The 15461-nt window shown below is 45.2% G+C and overlaps 1 protein-coding gene across 1 annotated transcript; it reads right to left on the bottom strand.

The window, feature by feature from the left end:
- Positions 1–877: 877 nt before the first annotated feature.
- Positions 878–13803, bottom strand: LOC141332789 (uncharacterized). Its single transcript, XM_073837748.1, has 5 exons — positions 13757–13803; positions 13063–13165; positions 11989–12185; positions 11012–11134; positions 878–2620 (listed from the first exon to the last, which is right to left on the bottom strand). Exons 1-5 carry the CDS (start codon positions 13801–13803, stop codon positions 2032–2034), a joined length of 1059 nt encoding a protein of 352 aa, XP_073693849.1. The 3' UTR covers positions 878–2031.
- Positions 13804–15461: the final 1658 nt, after the last annotated feature.

The raw sequence follows: 15461 nt of genomic DNA, 5'->3' as shown, positions 1-15461 counted from the left end.
TGCTCTGAAGTCATTGGTGAGGTGGCAGGGGAGATCACAGGCATGCTTTGCAATTCACCGTTTGTGAAATTTTTGCCTCGCCGTTCCAGACTGTGCACTTGGAAGTCATCCTGACAGCGCTGTGAGACAGACTCGGCTCCGCAGGGGGGCCTGCTCCACCCAATCAGGAGCTTGGTCCACCGTGGGCTGACCACATGGATGGGGGAATGCAAACATATTTCAGTTTAAAGGGTCAGTTCACCCAAAAATTTAAATTCGGTCATTTATTACCCTTGTGTCGTTCCAAAACTGTAAGACCTTGGTTCATCTTCGAAACACAAATTAAGATATTTTTAATGAAATCCAACAGCTTTCTGACCCTCCATAGACATCAATGCAACTGACATGTTCAATGGCTAGAAAGGTAGTACGGACATCAATAAAATAGTCCATGTGACATCAGTGGTTCAACCTTAATTTTATGAAGCTACAAAAATACTTTTTGTGCACAAAGAAAATAAAAATAATGACTGTATTCAACTATTTAATCTCTTCCACATCTTATCTACCTTTCTGGGCCTTGAACATGTCAGTTGCATTGCTGTCTATGCAGAGTCAGAATCTCTCGGATTTCATCGAAAATATATTAATTCGTGTTTTGAAGATGAACCAAGGTCTTATAGGTTTGGAACAACATGAGGGTCAGTAATTAATGACAGAATTTTCATTTTTGGGTGAACTAACCCTTTTGTCAATTCTAGGCATTTTTTAAAACAATCTATAACTTTAACATTTTCATTGGCATTAATAAGGACAATGACACCAATATTTAAAAAAGCACATTTCATTTAAATATGTGTTTTATTTCTGCATGACAAACACGGTGCTGGGTCAAAAACTGAAGCTGGTCATCAGACGATTGTTTTATGTTTAGCAATAATGTGAACAAGTAATGTTCCCACACCACTTTAATCATTATTAAATGCACAATTAGAATTTATCCTCTGAATGATTTGTCGCTGAATGATCATTAGAAATCACTTACACACTCTCGTCTTCAACAGTACTTGTCTCAATAAAAGTAAAATATTAGAATCATGGCAGCATTCTGTTTAGAACTGATTTTTTAATGACACGCCAGATTTAAATGGTAAATGATTAAAGGGTTGGACCGAGGGCAATTGTAAAACACAAAATGCCTTTAGATTGCAAATAGACTGAAGCAAACACACATATTCAACTCAGTTAAATTGTCTTTACGCCTTAGAAAAAGTAAAATCAATTCACTGTTAAGAAACCAATTTATTTTCATGCCTATTATATTCACTATACAAGATAGATGGCAATGAGGTTAGAGCAATGCCACAATAGATGATGAGTATTACTCTTTCATAGGTCTTTTAACAGTTACGTCTATCAAATACACATGTATACATACACACAAACACACATTCCTATACCAAAAGATGGCAGATATATCTGTAGCAGTCTATGATAGAAAATGTAAAAATTGCCCTTGGCCCTGTATCTCACTGTAGATTCTGCTCAACTGAGAAAATTGTATTGATTTTAAAAAGAAAAGAGAGGCCATGGAAAGCGGGGCAAAGAAAAATGATTACATTCCTCCTCAGTAAGACAGACTACACCCGGGGATCTTAACACCCAGGAAATTGTACAGCATGGCTTTATAAAGCTCCTCGGAGGCACTTCCTGCACCTCTGGAACAGTGCAGCCCCCAGGGTCCAGTTCTGATGGTTTAATGATCCTTAGAGCTTCCATGGCAACTAGATGAAAGATGATTGGCTATACAGCAATAACCTGAGCTGTGCACAGGAGAGCATTACGAATGTGAGTCCAATAATCGCTGAGCAATCAGGAAAAGTGCCAAGAGATTGTGCAGACGTCCGTTTTGGCTTTATTGTCCCTTAACATGGACAAAATGAATTGGTGAGCTTTTTGTAATCCTTTGTGCACAGAGCAATATTAACTTTTTGAACCAACCTGAGCAGCACTAAAGTCCCTTTAAGCATGGCAGCAATCTTGCTTTGTCCTTCAAGCCACATGGCGAAATTCTGTGTATTTTGGAGAAGGCGTCGGGCAAGTCATGGTGATTTTGGGAAGTTTCTGTCCTTGGGAGTTGCAGAGCTCCACAGTGCGTTCCATCAGGGAACCATATGGACCCCTGTGTGCAGGCAACAGATCTACCTGGTCCTGGTGACAAGGAATGTGGAGCTGTGGCAGAGCTGCACGATAAGGCAGTGGAGAGTGTAGGATCTGGCGGCACAGATGCTCCTGGAAGCCAGAAAATGGCTCCAGCAGGTGGGCCGCCAGTGGGCAGTTAAATACTCCTCCGTTTGGTCCTTTTTTCAGCACAGACCTCAGGGGCTGGCACGCTCTGTCAGTCTGCCTCATCTGTTGCACAGTGTCAGGACTGATAGGGTACACTGCCTGCACTACAGGACTTTGGAAAGTGAGTCGAGATCTCGGGGACACTCCAGAGGCTTTGGCAGGAAGCAAGCAGGGCCCATTTCCTTGAACACTGTGCATCTTGACAGAGAGAGACGTCTGGCCGACAGGTACAATTTTTGGATGCATCAATGCATGAACAGGTTTAGCGAAACTGAATTCCATTTTGTCCGGCCTTTTTTATATAAAAAAGGGAATAATTAGACATATAAATACTATAATCTTTCAAAACCAGGAGGTATTTGCATAATACTAACAGGCATACACACTTTGATAGGTACCAGCTACGTAATTAGTGACTTAAAAAGTTAAAGTTCAGCCAAAAATGAAAATTCTGTCATTAAATGCTCACCCTCGTGTTGTTCCAAACTCATAAGACCTTTGTTCATCTTCAGAACACAAATTAAGATATTTTTGATTAAATCTAAAAGCTTTTTGACCCTGGCCTGGATAAACAGCAACGCAACTATCATGTTCAAGGCCCAAAAAGGTGGTAAGGACATCGATAAAATAGTCCACGTGACATTAATGGTTCAACTGTAATTTTATGAAGCTACAAGAATACTTTTTTTTTGTGCGCGAAGAAAAAAACTACTTTATTCAACAATTTTTTTCTCTTCAACATATGGAAGCCCGTTTCCGCCACTGAATAAAAAATAAAAAAGGTTGTTTGAGTCAAAACTGTGACTTATCTCACAATTCTGATAAAGTCGCAATTGTGTGATATAAAGTCACAATTGTGAGTTGTAAAGTCAGAATTGCATGATATAAACTTGCAGTTGTAAGTTATAAAGTCAGAATTCCGAGATATAAACTCGCAGTTCTGAGAAATCAAGTCAGAATTGTGATATAAACTCGCAATTCTGTCAGCATATCGGTCTTTTTTATCTTCAGAACTTTATAACTCGCAATTGCAAGTTTATATCTCGCAATTGTGAGAAAAAAAGTCAGAATTGCAAGATGTAAACTCGAAATCTGCGAGAGAAAAAAGTTTGTGAGATAGACAGTTGCAATTACCTTTTTTATTCAGTGGCGGAAACAAGCTTCCATATTAACGTGTTGTATAAAGTTGTTATTTTCTTTGCGCACAAAATTCCTGTAGTATTCTCGTAGCTTTATATAATCAAGGTTAAACCACTGATGAAGTCACATGGACTTGTCCTTACTACCTTTCTGGGATTTCATCAAGAATATCTTAATTTGTGCTCCAAAGATGAACTAAGGTCTTACAGATTTGAAACAACATGAGGGTAAGACAGAATGACAGAATTTTCATTTTTGGGTGAATTATCCCTATCAAATTGAGTGGCTCAAGAAGTTGTGCCATTACTTTTCACTTATAACTAATGTCTTATACAGTGTCTAATGACTGAACCACCTAACATTGCCTGACAATGCCTAACAATGGTTCAGAACACTCTAGTATCTGCATAGAAATACTAACAATTGTTAGTTAATTGTTGTTAGTTAACTAACCAGTGCACTGAAAACTTTAAATTTACTGATTAAAGAGAGAAAGGTCTAGTGGCAGAGTCTGCCTTTTTAGTATGAATGTGAGCAGCTCGAGTCAGATGCAAGCAACACAAATCTATAACACAAACACAAAGTCTATAGCTTCAAGAGGAAATCAATGAAAATGTTCCAGAATGATTCATCACATATTTATTTAGCTAAAGCTTTCTTTTTTTCTGAAATGATATCATTATCACGTATATTGCAGAACCTTGTCTGCATAGTTGGCCGCAGAAAGTTTCAGTACAGCAAAGATTATCAGGTTTTCAATTACATTAAGATCCAATTACCATTTCTGTTACTAATCGTATTTATCAGCGATGGTCCTGGCAAGTGGAGACATTCGAAACTCGCAACCGCAGATATATCTGAACCTCATTGCTCTTAAACCACTTACGTCCTTACCAAAGTGAGGCATTTAAACATACTCTCTGCACTTTATAAGCACCTGACTGTGCTGTTGGTTGCAGTGCGTAATTCCACTTTATTGAGACACTTTAATTTCAGTTTATTAGCCCAGCTGTGGGGGCTGATAGTAAGTGAATAGAAATCTACATGCCCTCCCTCTCAGTTCTCAGCGCTGAACTCTGCTCTCTCTCTTTCTCCTTCGCACCACACAGCCTCAAATAAATGAGGAAAGCAGAAAAATACGTGCCCATGTGACGCCGAGACTAACCAGGCTTTAAATCATTAATAAGCAGAAAATGACTCCGCACATATCTGCCGGGCAAGATATCAACTGTGCCTTTTCATTTTTGTTCTGTGAATTTAACAGCGCCCTAAATGCAGAACGAAGTCAAACCATGCAAAAAAGAGTCTCCTGCCTACTCAGTGACAAATATGAAAGAACGCCTCGGGTTTCGTATGAAACCCTAGTTCCTCTAGGGAACGAGACGCTGCGTCACTCCGCTTTGGGAACGCCTCCAGCGTGCCCACGCTCTGAATCACGTGTGAAATCAGTCCAATAGAGAGTTACGTATGACGTCACGGACGGGGTGACGTCAGGAGCCAGGAAGCTATAAAGCACATGCGGTGAATGCAGCCGGCAGCTTCTGCCACCAGGAGCGCTGCAGGGATGCCAGAATTGTGGTAAGCGACGCAGCGTCTCGTTCCCTAGAGGAACTAGGGTTTCATACGAAACCCGAGGCGTTCCCCTTCGGGAACGTCGAGCTGCGTCACTCCGCTTTGGGAACGATATGCCCACGCCGCCAGAATTCCAAGCCCTGCTCTGTGTGGAGCGGGTGGAGAGAGAAGGGCGAAAGTAGCCCATGAAAAAAGGGCGAAAGTAGCCCTGAGTAATGTGCGGCCCTAGCCGTCTTAGAAGAAGGGCGAAAGTAGCCCGAATGGAGCGAGGGCCTCAGCCTCTCCCGTCAAAAAGGGCGAAAGTAGCCCTGAGTATAGTTGCTCTCAAGCATAAAGCGGCCTCAGCCGTGAATGGATATCAGCAGGGCAGAAGTAGCCCGAGTGATGCGAGGGCCTCAGCCTCACTCGCAAGCGGGCGAAAGTAGCCCGTGGAAAAGGGCGAAAGTAGCCCAGAGTAAGGGGCGAAAGTAGCCCAGAGTATAAATGCTGCCAAGCATGACACTGCGGCCTCAGCCGTGCTAGAAATAGGGCGGAAGTAGCCCGAGGTAGAGGGCGACAGTAGCCCGTGTTAAAAGGGGGTGACAGTAGCCCCTGGTAGACGAGGGGGCCTTAGCCCACCTGAATATATGGGCGGAAGTAGCCCAGAGCAGATAGTGTCAGCTTGTCTGAAGGGCCAAAGTGGCCCGAGTGAAACGAGGGTCTCACTTGCCAACGGACGAAAGTAGCCCGTGGCGAAAAGGGCGAAAGTAGCCCGGGGTAGAGGGCGAAAGTAGCCCGTATTTAAAAGGCGAAAGTAGCCTAAGAAGATATCTCCAGCCCCCGTAGGGAAGGGCGAAAGTAGCCCAGTGTAGTTGTTGCTATAAAGCATGAGGAGTCTGCTGGAGTAAAACACAATTAGACAGCTCTGCTCGTAGAGGGAGCGTCAGAGAGGAGGGCCATAGAGCCCGGAGTATAGGGGAGATCCAGTTCGTAGAACCTGGCAAAAGTAAGCGGCGTGGACCATCCCGCAGCGTTACAGATATCTTGCAGGGGAACCCCTGACATGAATGCTTTGGACGCCGCAACTTTGCGGGTCGAGTGCGCCTTGGCTTCCAAAGGGGAGGGAAGGCCAGAGGACTTGTAAGCAGTTGAGATGGCATCCGTGATCCACCGACTTAGAGTCAGCTTAGAAGCTGGAAGACCTCTATTGCGAGGACCAAAACACACAAATAATTGGTCCGTCTTCCTCCACAGGGCAGCTCTGTGGACATATGTGTCCAGTGCTCGCACTGGACACATACAGTTAAGCTTCTGCTGTTCCGGCTCCGTGTATGGGGGAGGACAGAAGGCCTGAAGCACTACGGGCCGTGGCACTGCTGACGGCACCTTGGGTAAGTAGCCCGGCTTAGGGTGCAGAAACGCTTTGACCATTCCAGGGGCAAAGTCGATAAAGGAGGGGGCCACTGAAAGGGCCTGTAGATCACCCACTCTCTTGAGAGAGGAGATCGCCAGCAGAAAGGCAGTCTTAAAGGACAACAACCTGTCCGAAATTGCTTCCATAGGCTCAAACGGAGGGTTGCAAAGAGCCTCAAGTACCACGGCCAGGTCCCACGTAGGGACACGTGAGCGCAACGGGGGCCTCAGCCTCAGTGCACCACGGAGAAATCGTGACACCAGGGGAAGTCTTCCAAGGGAAGTAGTACCGAAGGGAGCGTGGAAGGCATCTATGGCCGCCACGTAGCCCTTCAAAGTAGAATGAGCATTGCCAGCCGAGAGGCAGGCTTGCAAGAAGTCCAGCACTGAAGCCAACGGGCAGTGAACTGGTTCGATTTGGTGCTGCCTGCACCAGGCGACAAACATATTCCACTTCCTGGTGTACGTCTTTCTCGTAGAGGGAGCTCTGGATTGAAGGATGGTCTCAACGACCTCAGTCGAGAGACCGGAATCTAGGAGTCGTGCCCCCTCAGGGGCCACGCCCACAGTTTCCACAACTCTGGGCGAGGGTGCAGAATTGCCCCTCCTGCCTGTGAGAGGAGATCTCTCCTGACTGGGATTTCCCATGGCGGGCCGTCTAGGAGAGACCTCAGGTCTGAGAACCAGGCTCGACCCGGCCAGAACGGGGCCACCAGCAGGAGGCGAATCCCGTCCTGGCGCACTCTTTCCAGAACTCCCGGGAGCAGAGCGATCGGGGGAAATGCGTACAGGCGAAGCCTCGGCCACGCCTGTACCATAGCATCCAGACCCAGGGGAGCTGGATGGCACAGAGAGAACCAAAGGGGACAATGTGTTGTCTCCTGGCTCGCAAAAAGATCCACTTGGGCTTTCCCAAACTTCTTCCAGAGGACTTCCACCACGTCTGGGTGGAGTCTCCATTCCCCGGGCCTCAGCCCCTGTCTCGACAGGACGTCTGCTCCCACATTGAGATGTCCAGGGATATAAACTGCTCTGAGTGAGAGGAGCTTCCCTTGGGACCACAGGAGGATCTGGCGCGCCAGCTTGTTCAAGGGGCGCGAACGCAGACCTCCCTGATGATTGATGTAGGCGACCACTGATGTGTTGTCGGTGCGAACTAACACGTGGTGCCCTGTGAGGTCTGGTAGGAAGTGTTTTAGAGCTAAAAACACAGCACGCATTTCCAGGCAATTGATGTGCCAATTGAGATGGTGCTCGCTCCACAGACCTTGGGCTGAGTGGCCACTCATGACCGCTCCCCACCCGGTGAGCGAAGCATCTGTCGTTAGTGTTACACGACGACAAGGAGTTCCCAGCACCGGGCCTTGGGACAGAAACCAAACTTTCTTCCAAATGTTCAGGGCACGAAGGCAGCGCCGCGTGACCTTGATCAAACGGAATGGGTTGCCCCTCGGGGAGAACCCTTTGGTTCTGAGCCACCACTGTAATGGTCTCATATGCAGCAGGCCAAAAGGGATCACGTTGGACGCAGCTGCCATGAGACCGAGCAGTACTTGAAACTGCTTTACAGTGAGTGATCGGCCTTCTTTGACTCTCATGACTGCATGGAGGATTGACTTTACCCGAGCGGGAGACATTTGTGCCCGCATCGTGGTTGAATCCCAAACTACACCGAGATAAGTGGTTCTCTGAACTGGAGAAAGAACACTTTTCTTGGCGTTCAGTCTTAACCCCAGAGACTTCATATGGGCGAGAACGACATCTCGATGTCGAACCGCCAGTTCTCTCGACTTCGCTAGTATGAGCCAGTCGTCTATGTAGTTTAATATGCGGATGCCCTGGAGTCGCAGAGGAGCCAGCGCAGCATCTACACACTTGGTGAAAGTCCGGGGTGAGAGTGCTAGACCGAAAGGAAGAACTCTGTATTGGTAAGCTTTGCCCCCAAAAGCGAACCTGAGGAACTTCCTGTGTTGTGGAAGGATGGAGATATGGAAATAAGCGTCCTTGAGGTCTATCGTGACAAACCAGTCCTCGGACCTGATTTGAGAGATGACTTGCTTTATAGTAAGCATCTTGAATTTGAGTCTCAGCACTGCGTGATTGAGCAGCCTGAGGTCTAGAATAGGACGTAACCCTCCATCCTTCTTTGGAACTATGAAGTAGCGGCTGTAAAAGCCGCTCTCTGTAAGATGAGGAGGGACCACCTCGATGGCCTCCTTCCTCAGAAGGGTTTCTACTTCTTGTTCCAACACCAGAGCCTGCTGAGGGGCCACGACCGTAGTGGTGATCCCCTGAAAGGGCGGCGGCCGAGCGCCGAACTGAATTTTGTAACCTCTTTTTACTGTTTGCAGGACCCATTGAGACACGTTTGGCAGAAGTTGCCACGCTGCCAAATGCTTTACTAAGGGAATCAGCCTCTCGAGGCTGACCTCTGGTGGTACTAGAGCTTGCGAGTCCCCCTGTCCCGCTACGCGAACGGGCGGATGCAGGGGGGACAAACCGCGGGAGACCGCTGCGCCCTGAAGCACCTGAGGTGGCAGGGTTAGCAAACGGATCTCCAGAGGGCACTGGGGAGATGTTACTAGCCCAGGGGGGCCTGCCCTCTGAAGCCCAGAGCCACTGGCGTCAGGGCTTCTTTGCCGAGGACCTCTTCGCCTGAAGGACGGCCCTCAGGTCGTCCTTAGGCTTAGAAGCCCCCGACTTAGAGCGCCTACGGGACCCCTGATGTCGAGGAGGAGTCCGCGTAGCAACGCTCCGCTTTTGTTCCTCTCGGTACGAGGAGCGGGCACTCGGGCGGGGCTGCTCCCGTCCAGCAGCCCCAGAGCTCGAGCGGCGAGGAAGAAACCTCTGGAATGCCGCCGCTTGTTGACGAGCCTGCTGAAACCTGTCGACGACGGAGGGAACCGCGTCGCCGAACAGGCCAGACTGCACAAGCGGGGCATCAAGCAGGACGGCCCTGTCGTGGTCTCTCATATCCGACAGGGTCAACCAGAGGTGTCTCTCTGCGACCACCATGGCTGCCATAGACCGCCCAATGGCACGGGCGGTCTCTTTGGTGGCTCGCAGAGCAAGGTCGGCGGTACGACGCAGCTCGCTGACATCGACCGCCGCCCCGTCCTCGCCCTCATCGAACTCTTTCAGCAGGTCAGCCTGGTATGCCTGCAGCACTGCCATGGTGTGAAGGCAGGCTGTGGCCTGACCTGCTGCCGAGTAGCCCTTCCCCAGCAAGGAAGATGTTGTTCTTAAAGGCTTGCTGGGGAGTGCCGAGGTCTTTAGGGACGATGCTGAACTCGGGGACAGATAGCTAGAAAGCGTCTGTTCGATTTGAGGCATCGTCCCGTAACCGTGCTCACGAGCCCCCACCACGTTGGAATATGTGAAGGCAGACTGAGCGTGAACACGGGCCGAAAATGGCTTTCCCCACGACTTCGACACCTCAGTGTGGAGGTCGGGGAAAATTGGCAGACCTCGGCGTGGAGGTGGGGCTTTTGGGCGCAGAAACCGCTCATTTAACTTTGTCGGTTTCTGCTCACCAGTCACCACGTCTGGCCAGCTGATGTTGAGCTTGGCAACAGCACGGGTGATCACCTCCATTAATTCCTCGTACTCGAGTGGCTGGGCGGGCGTGGTTCCAGCCTGCTCGCCTACATCCATATCTCCCTCCTCAGAGGAAGATAGACGCAGCGGCGAGTGCTCCTCCTGGCGAGAAGAAACCGACGAGCGGGCTTCTACGCCAGAGAGAGGCATGGATCTGGCAGAGGAGGATGGAGAAAGGGGCTCGCCCGTCTCCAAACTCGATACCAGATCCAGTTGCGATCCCCACGAATGCAGGCGCCGCTCAGACTCAGCCGAAGCGGGACCTGATCCGCGAGGAATGCTGGTGAGGGCTCCTTCCTCAAAAAGAGCCCTCCGGGAGCGAAGCGTGCGGAGGGGAAGCCGCAAACAATGCACACAGTCAGCCTCCTCAAAGGCTGACTGGGCATGCCTCACTCCCAAGCAAGCAACACACATAGCGTGTGTATCCTCGGCCGTGATGTAACGTTGGCACGGAGGAATACACTTCTTAAAACGCTTGCTATCGCCCATCTCTATCTATGTTAACACTCAAATAAAAGTGAAGCAAACTGGCCTCAAAAACAGTGTTAACAGACAAACAATTCACACAGAGCGCGACTGAAAGACAGAAGCTGCCGGCTGCATTCACCGCATGTGCTTTATAGCTTCCTGGCTCCTGACGTCACCCCGTCCGTGACGTCATACGTAACTCTCTATTGGACTGATTTCACACGTGATTCAGAGCGTGGGCTCGCTGGAGGCGTTCCCAAAGCGGAGTGACGCAGCTCGACGTTCCCGAAGGGGAACTTTACATTCCTCTAGCCAAAAAGCTAAAGGCGCTGAATTCTGCTGCAAAGTCTTGTTCTTATTACCAGGGTTTAGATGGTCACTCAATAGATGGTTGATTTGATCGATGAGCTCATGGTTTTAAGCCCACAGTGGTGTGGTTTTAATTTTTATAAAGTAAAATAAAATGTATTTGAAATGTACTTGGCATGGTACTTGAAATGAAAAGTGGCAATACCTGCATCCAGACCTACAAGGTGGTCTTGGGGGGTCTATTTCCTTCCAAGTATTCCTGGATTTGTTGATTGGTGGGAGTTTGAGGACAGTTTTGCATCCGGTGCCTTTTACAATTAAACTGCATCTGGTAAAACCAGCACTCAGCATATTATTCATTGAATATTGGCATTGGTAATTAATCTGTGGTGTCTGTATTACAGACATAGTTCAGATTTAGAACTTGAGGGTTCCTTTTTTCGTTAAAACATTACTTACAAAGGGAACCAGTTCTATCATGACAACTCTTGGAAGATTTTAGCATGGTAATGGATATGACAATGTTAATGTATTTGGTCTTGGCTGTTGGTTATTGCTTTTGTTGTAGATTATTGCGGCTGCAGAGTAAGTATAGGAACTTGTAACTGCTAATGCATACGCCAATATGGTGCTGTGAGTATATAAGACATACTGCTGCTGCACAAATTGAATATACAGTATAATAACCCATAGCAGATCTATACAGGTGGAGCTGGGGAGGTGGAGGGTTTCAGAGGTGTTCTGAAAGTATGTTGCGAAATGATTTGGTGAATGTTAACCAGCCTGGTCTCATGACGAAAATGTACTTTTGGGAACTTTTCACATGAAATACATAGCACTATGTACATTTCATGACATATTCAATGTGAAATGTCCACTGAGTGGTGCAAAAAAGGGTGTTCGTTTTTTCCCCCAGAACAGATGAACCTACATATGATTAGTTTTATGTAATGTTGATTTTGTACGTGTCACCGCAGTTCGCTTGACACTTGAAATGTCCATTGAGTGGCGCTATAACTCTAATGCTCTGTGACGTTTTAAAATAACATACTATCTGCACTACACCTAAACCTATCCGATAGTATGAACAAGCGAATGTGACGTAAAAAATGCAATCAAAGCTTCTAGAGTTTCATGACAGAACTTGGCATTTATATATTTGGAAAGGATTGTATTTAGTACCTGGCACTTATAAGAGGGGGTAAACCGGATATGTTGTGATTCTTAGAATGTCTGTATGACCTCTTGTCTCTGGGTTGGAGGGTTAATCCAGTCATTACCACTGGCAAGCTCTTGTGACTTTGAACATCGTCGTCGTCTTCTTCATCCCTGAGTGGCCCCTTCACACCAGGTAGACAGGGAAGGCTGGCAATTACATCCTATGCAAAACAAGCAGAGATGGGGCTTAAGTCCATGGGATGTTCTAACTTCCATATAATGTGTGATTATGTAGTTAGCTGGTCATTATCCCACTTATTACATACCTACTTTCCAAGTAAATGGACATACGTTTATTATAGGAGATGGCTACTAGGGACAATTTCAACCTGATCTCAAGACGAAAACGTACCTGTGGGAGCTTTTTCGCAAGATGCAAAATATATACCACCATGTGCGTTTCATGACATATTTGATGTGAAATGTCCACTGAGTGGTGCTAAAAGAGTGTTCGTTTTTCAAACAGATGAACATACATATGATACGTTTTATGTGACGTTATGTGTACTACACCTAAACCTACCTATAGTATGAACAAAAGCGAATGTGGCATAAAAACACAAGCATGTCATTTTAGTTTGTTTTTCGATCTCTCATCTTTCAGCTCTTTCATTGTGAGTCATGTTTTTCACAGGATTCGTACCCAAGGATTCCGCATCTTAACTCCAATTCCATGCCAACTAAGCAATCTTGTTATGTCTGGAAAGTGAAACTGTAATCATAACTCTGTACAAAAACAATTGTTTTACCACCTCTAGTGTTTATTTCTGTTGGAAACGGTACATATTTCCCACAGGTACGTTTTCGTCATGAGATCAGGTAGGACAACTGTTAAATATACAGTATAATGGTGAGTGGTCTTAAAAGTATAGTTCACCCAAAAATTTAAATTCTGTTATTAATTAATCATCCTCATGTCGTTTTAAACCTGTCGTTCCAAACCTTTAAGACCTGAAGGTGCATCGAAGACTGACATTAAAGAGAAGAAATTGTTGAATAAAGTTGATATTTTCAAAAATGAAAAATCTGCAGTGTTACCCTGTGTTGAAGGAATGAGGCCGGTTCTGAGAAATGCGATGGTACAGGTGAAACATCACGAAAAGGGGACTGGCTTCTGTGTTTCCTGATTTTTTTAGAGGGCCTGTTGACAGATCAAGTAAAATAAAAAAAAATGATACATTTACATTGAAAGTACCTTTAACTGCTAGCTATGAATGGTTGTTCTTGCCATACTAGAGATCTCTATAACCAAATGTGACCCTGGACCACAAAACCAGTCATAAGGTTAAATTTGACAAAACTGAGATTTATGCATCATAAAGCTCAATAAATAAGCTTTCTATTGATGTATGGTTTGTTAGGATAGGACAATATTTGGCTGAGATACATCTATTTGAAATCAGAAATCTGAGGGTGCAAAAAAATCAAAAAGACTGAGAAAATCACCTTTAAAGTTGTCCAAATTAGGTTCTTAACAATGCATATTACAAATCAAAAATTACATTTTGATATGTTTATGGTAGGAATTTTACAAAAAATCTTCATGGAACATGAACTTTACTTAATTTCTTAATGATTTTTGGCATAAAAGAAAAATCAAAAATTTTGACCCATGCAATGTATTTTTGGCTATTGCTACAAATATACCCCAGCGACTTAAGACTGGTTTTGTGGTCCAGGGTCACAAATATTTTCATTCTTCTTGCATATTAACAGCACAAAAAAATATTACCAGTCTCCATTCCCATCCATAGGAAAGCCTTTGCCAGAAAAGCCCATCTTGATTCTTATTTACCCTTAAAAAGAACAAGATATCCAAAAAAGATTCATAATTAGCAAATAAACTTTTTTACTAATTAATATTACTAAACCTCTCCCTTCTATAAATAATTGTTTAATTAAAGATACTCTTCAGCAGTAATTCCGCTGTTATCTTTACCAACAGGATTTCAAGAATTCCATTAGTCTTCAAGAAGTCCATTAACATATAAATAGGTGTTTCATTGCATAAATTCAATGCATGTGCACTGAAAATATATTTTCAGCCACAGTGGAGCTAATTCGTCTTCTGATACATCAGGATTGTTTTAAATCAATCTCATGCTTTCAGATATTAATCAAACACACAATCCACCATGAAATATAAAGCATGTCACCTACCCATTTCCCTTCACATAAACCTCAAATTTCCCTTTTCTCCATTTGAAATTGGTCACTGACAGATGAAAGATGATTTAGCATGGTAACTAAAGAAATTAATGTTTTCTGGCATCGCAGCCAACAATAGATAAAACAATATAATGTTGTAATAAAATACACACTGTTTAGTACAGATTTAAAGCACCTCTCAATTGTCAACTGAACATAACCTCTGATAAAGAAAAACCTTCTAAAACTTACCACGGACATGCAGAATATCAACAACTCAACTCAGTGGAAAGACTAGCTGCCACCGCATACTGAGGACAATCCAAACTACTGAAATCAGGACATTACCATGACCACCCCAACCAACCAGTCAAAATTAAAGACAACAAAACTCTCAGCTGCTGATTGGATGGTTGTGTCCCAGAACCCCACACACACAGTTCAGAACAACCCCTTTTTGTGAAATGATTTGCAAAGGTTCATTAATATCAGAACAGAAGCAAACAACACATATTATAGAACTAGACTAAGACTCACTTAGCTTTTGAAGTTAGTTACCTGGCCAAAGAATGAGCTCATGACGTGCCCTAAAAAAGCATTTCATCCGCCTTAAATCAACAAGCACTTTATAATCATGTTCCAGTTCTGAGAAACCGCTTCAGAATACAGACATTTGTCGGCGCAGAGACTTTTCTCTGGCACATAGCTAGTGTAAGCGTCATTAGTGAGATGATATGAGTTATATTCCCCTTTAGGGGGTGAGGTCTCCTTGCATTGTTTAAATCCGGCTTAGAGGTGAAACATTAAGCTTCAGGCTTTAAAGCAGCTACAAGCAGCTGCTCAGCAGGCCATGGAGGATCTGTCAGCAGTGGGGAAGCATTAATCTGCAGTGTGCTTTTTACGGACTCCTGCTGCGATTTCCCATAGGGCAGTGCAGACAAACACTTCGTCATCATTACAAAACACATTTCATCTATAATGATGATTAGCCTTTTTTGGCTTGCTCACAATGATACAATCATATATAAACAGTTTGGAAGAGAGAGGCTGTGGGCTTTTTTCGAAAGAAAGCTTTGGTTGAAAAGTCGACAACTTTCTTCTCATGGAATACTCATTAACATAGAGGACACCTTTTGGCCTACATCTGTCCTGATGAGCCAATGATCACGCCTGTGCATTAGCCCTCACACCTCTGATGCAAATCAGGCCACTGTAAATTGGCCTTTAATAGCATTTGCGTGACTCATTAGCGTGCAAATTGGAAGTGGGTTCATTTAAGCGACGACAAA

The sequence above is a fragment of the Garra rufa genome, chromosome 4, assembly GCF_049309525.1.
Source record: "Garra rufa chromosome 4, GarRuf1.0, whole genome shotgun sequence".
Classification (NCBI taxonomy): Eukaryota; Metazoa; Chordata; class Actinopteri; order Cypriniformes; family Cyprinidae; genus Garra; species Garra rufa.
Note: the sequence above shows the minus strand (reverse complement) of the source record. Positions and strands in the feature narration are given on the sequence as shown.

Coding starts and splice junctions, on each gene's coding strand:
- LOC141332789 (XM_073837748.1), bottom strand. CDS start 13,803: ATGGGCTTTTCTGGCAAAGGCTTTCCTATGGATGGGAATGGAGACTG. Junction 12,186..13,062: donor CCTCATTCCTTCAACACAGG/GTAACACTGCAG, acceptor TGTTTTGCATAG/GATGTAATTGCCAGCCTTCC. Junction 2,621..11,011: donor CCTTGTAGGTCTGGATGCAG/GTATTGCCACTT, acceptor TATATAAAAAAG/GCCGGACAAAATGGAATTCA.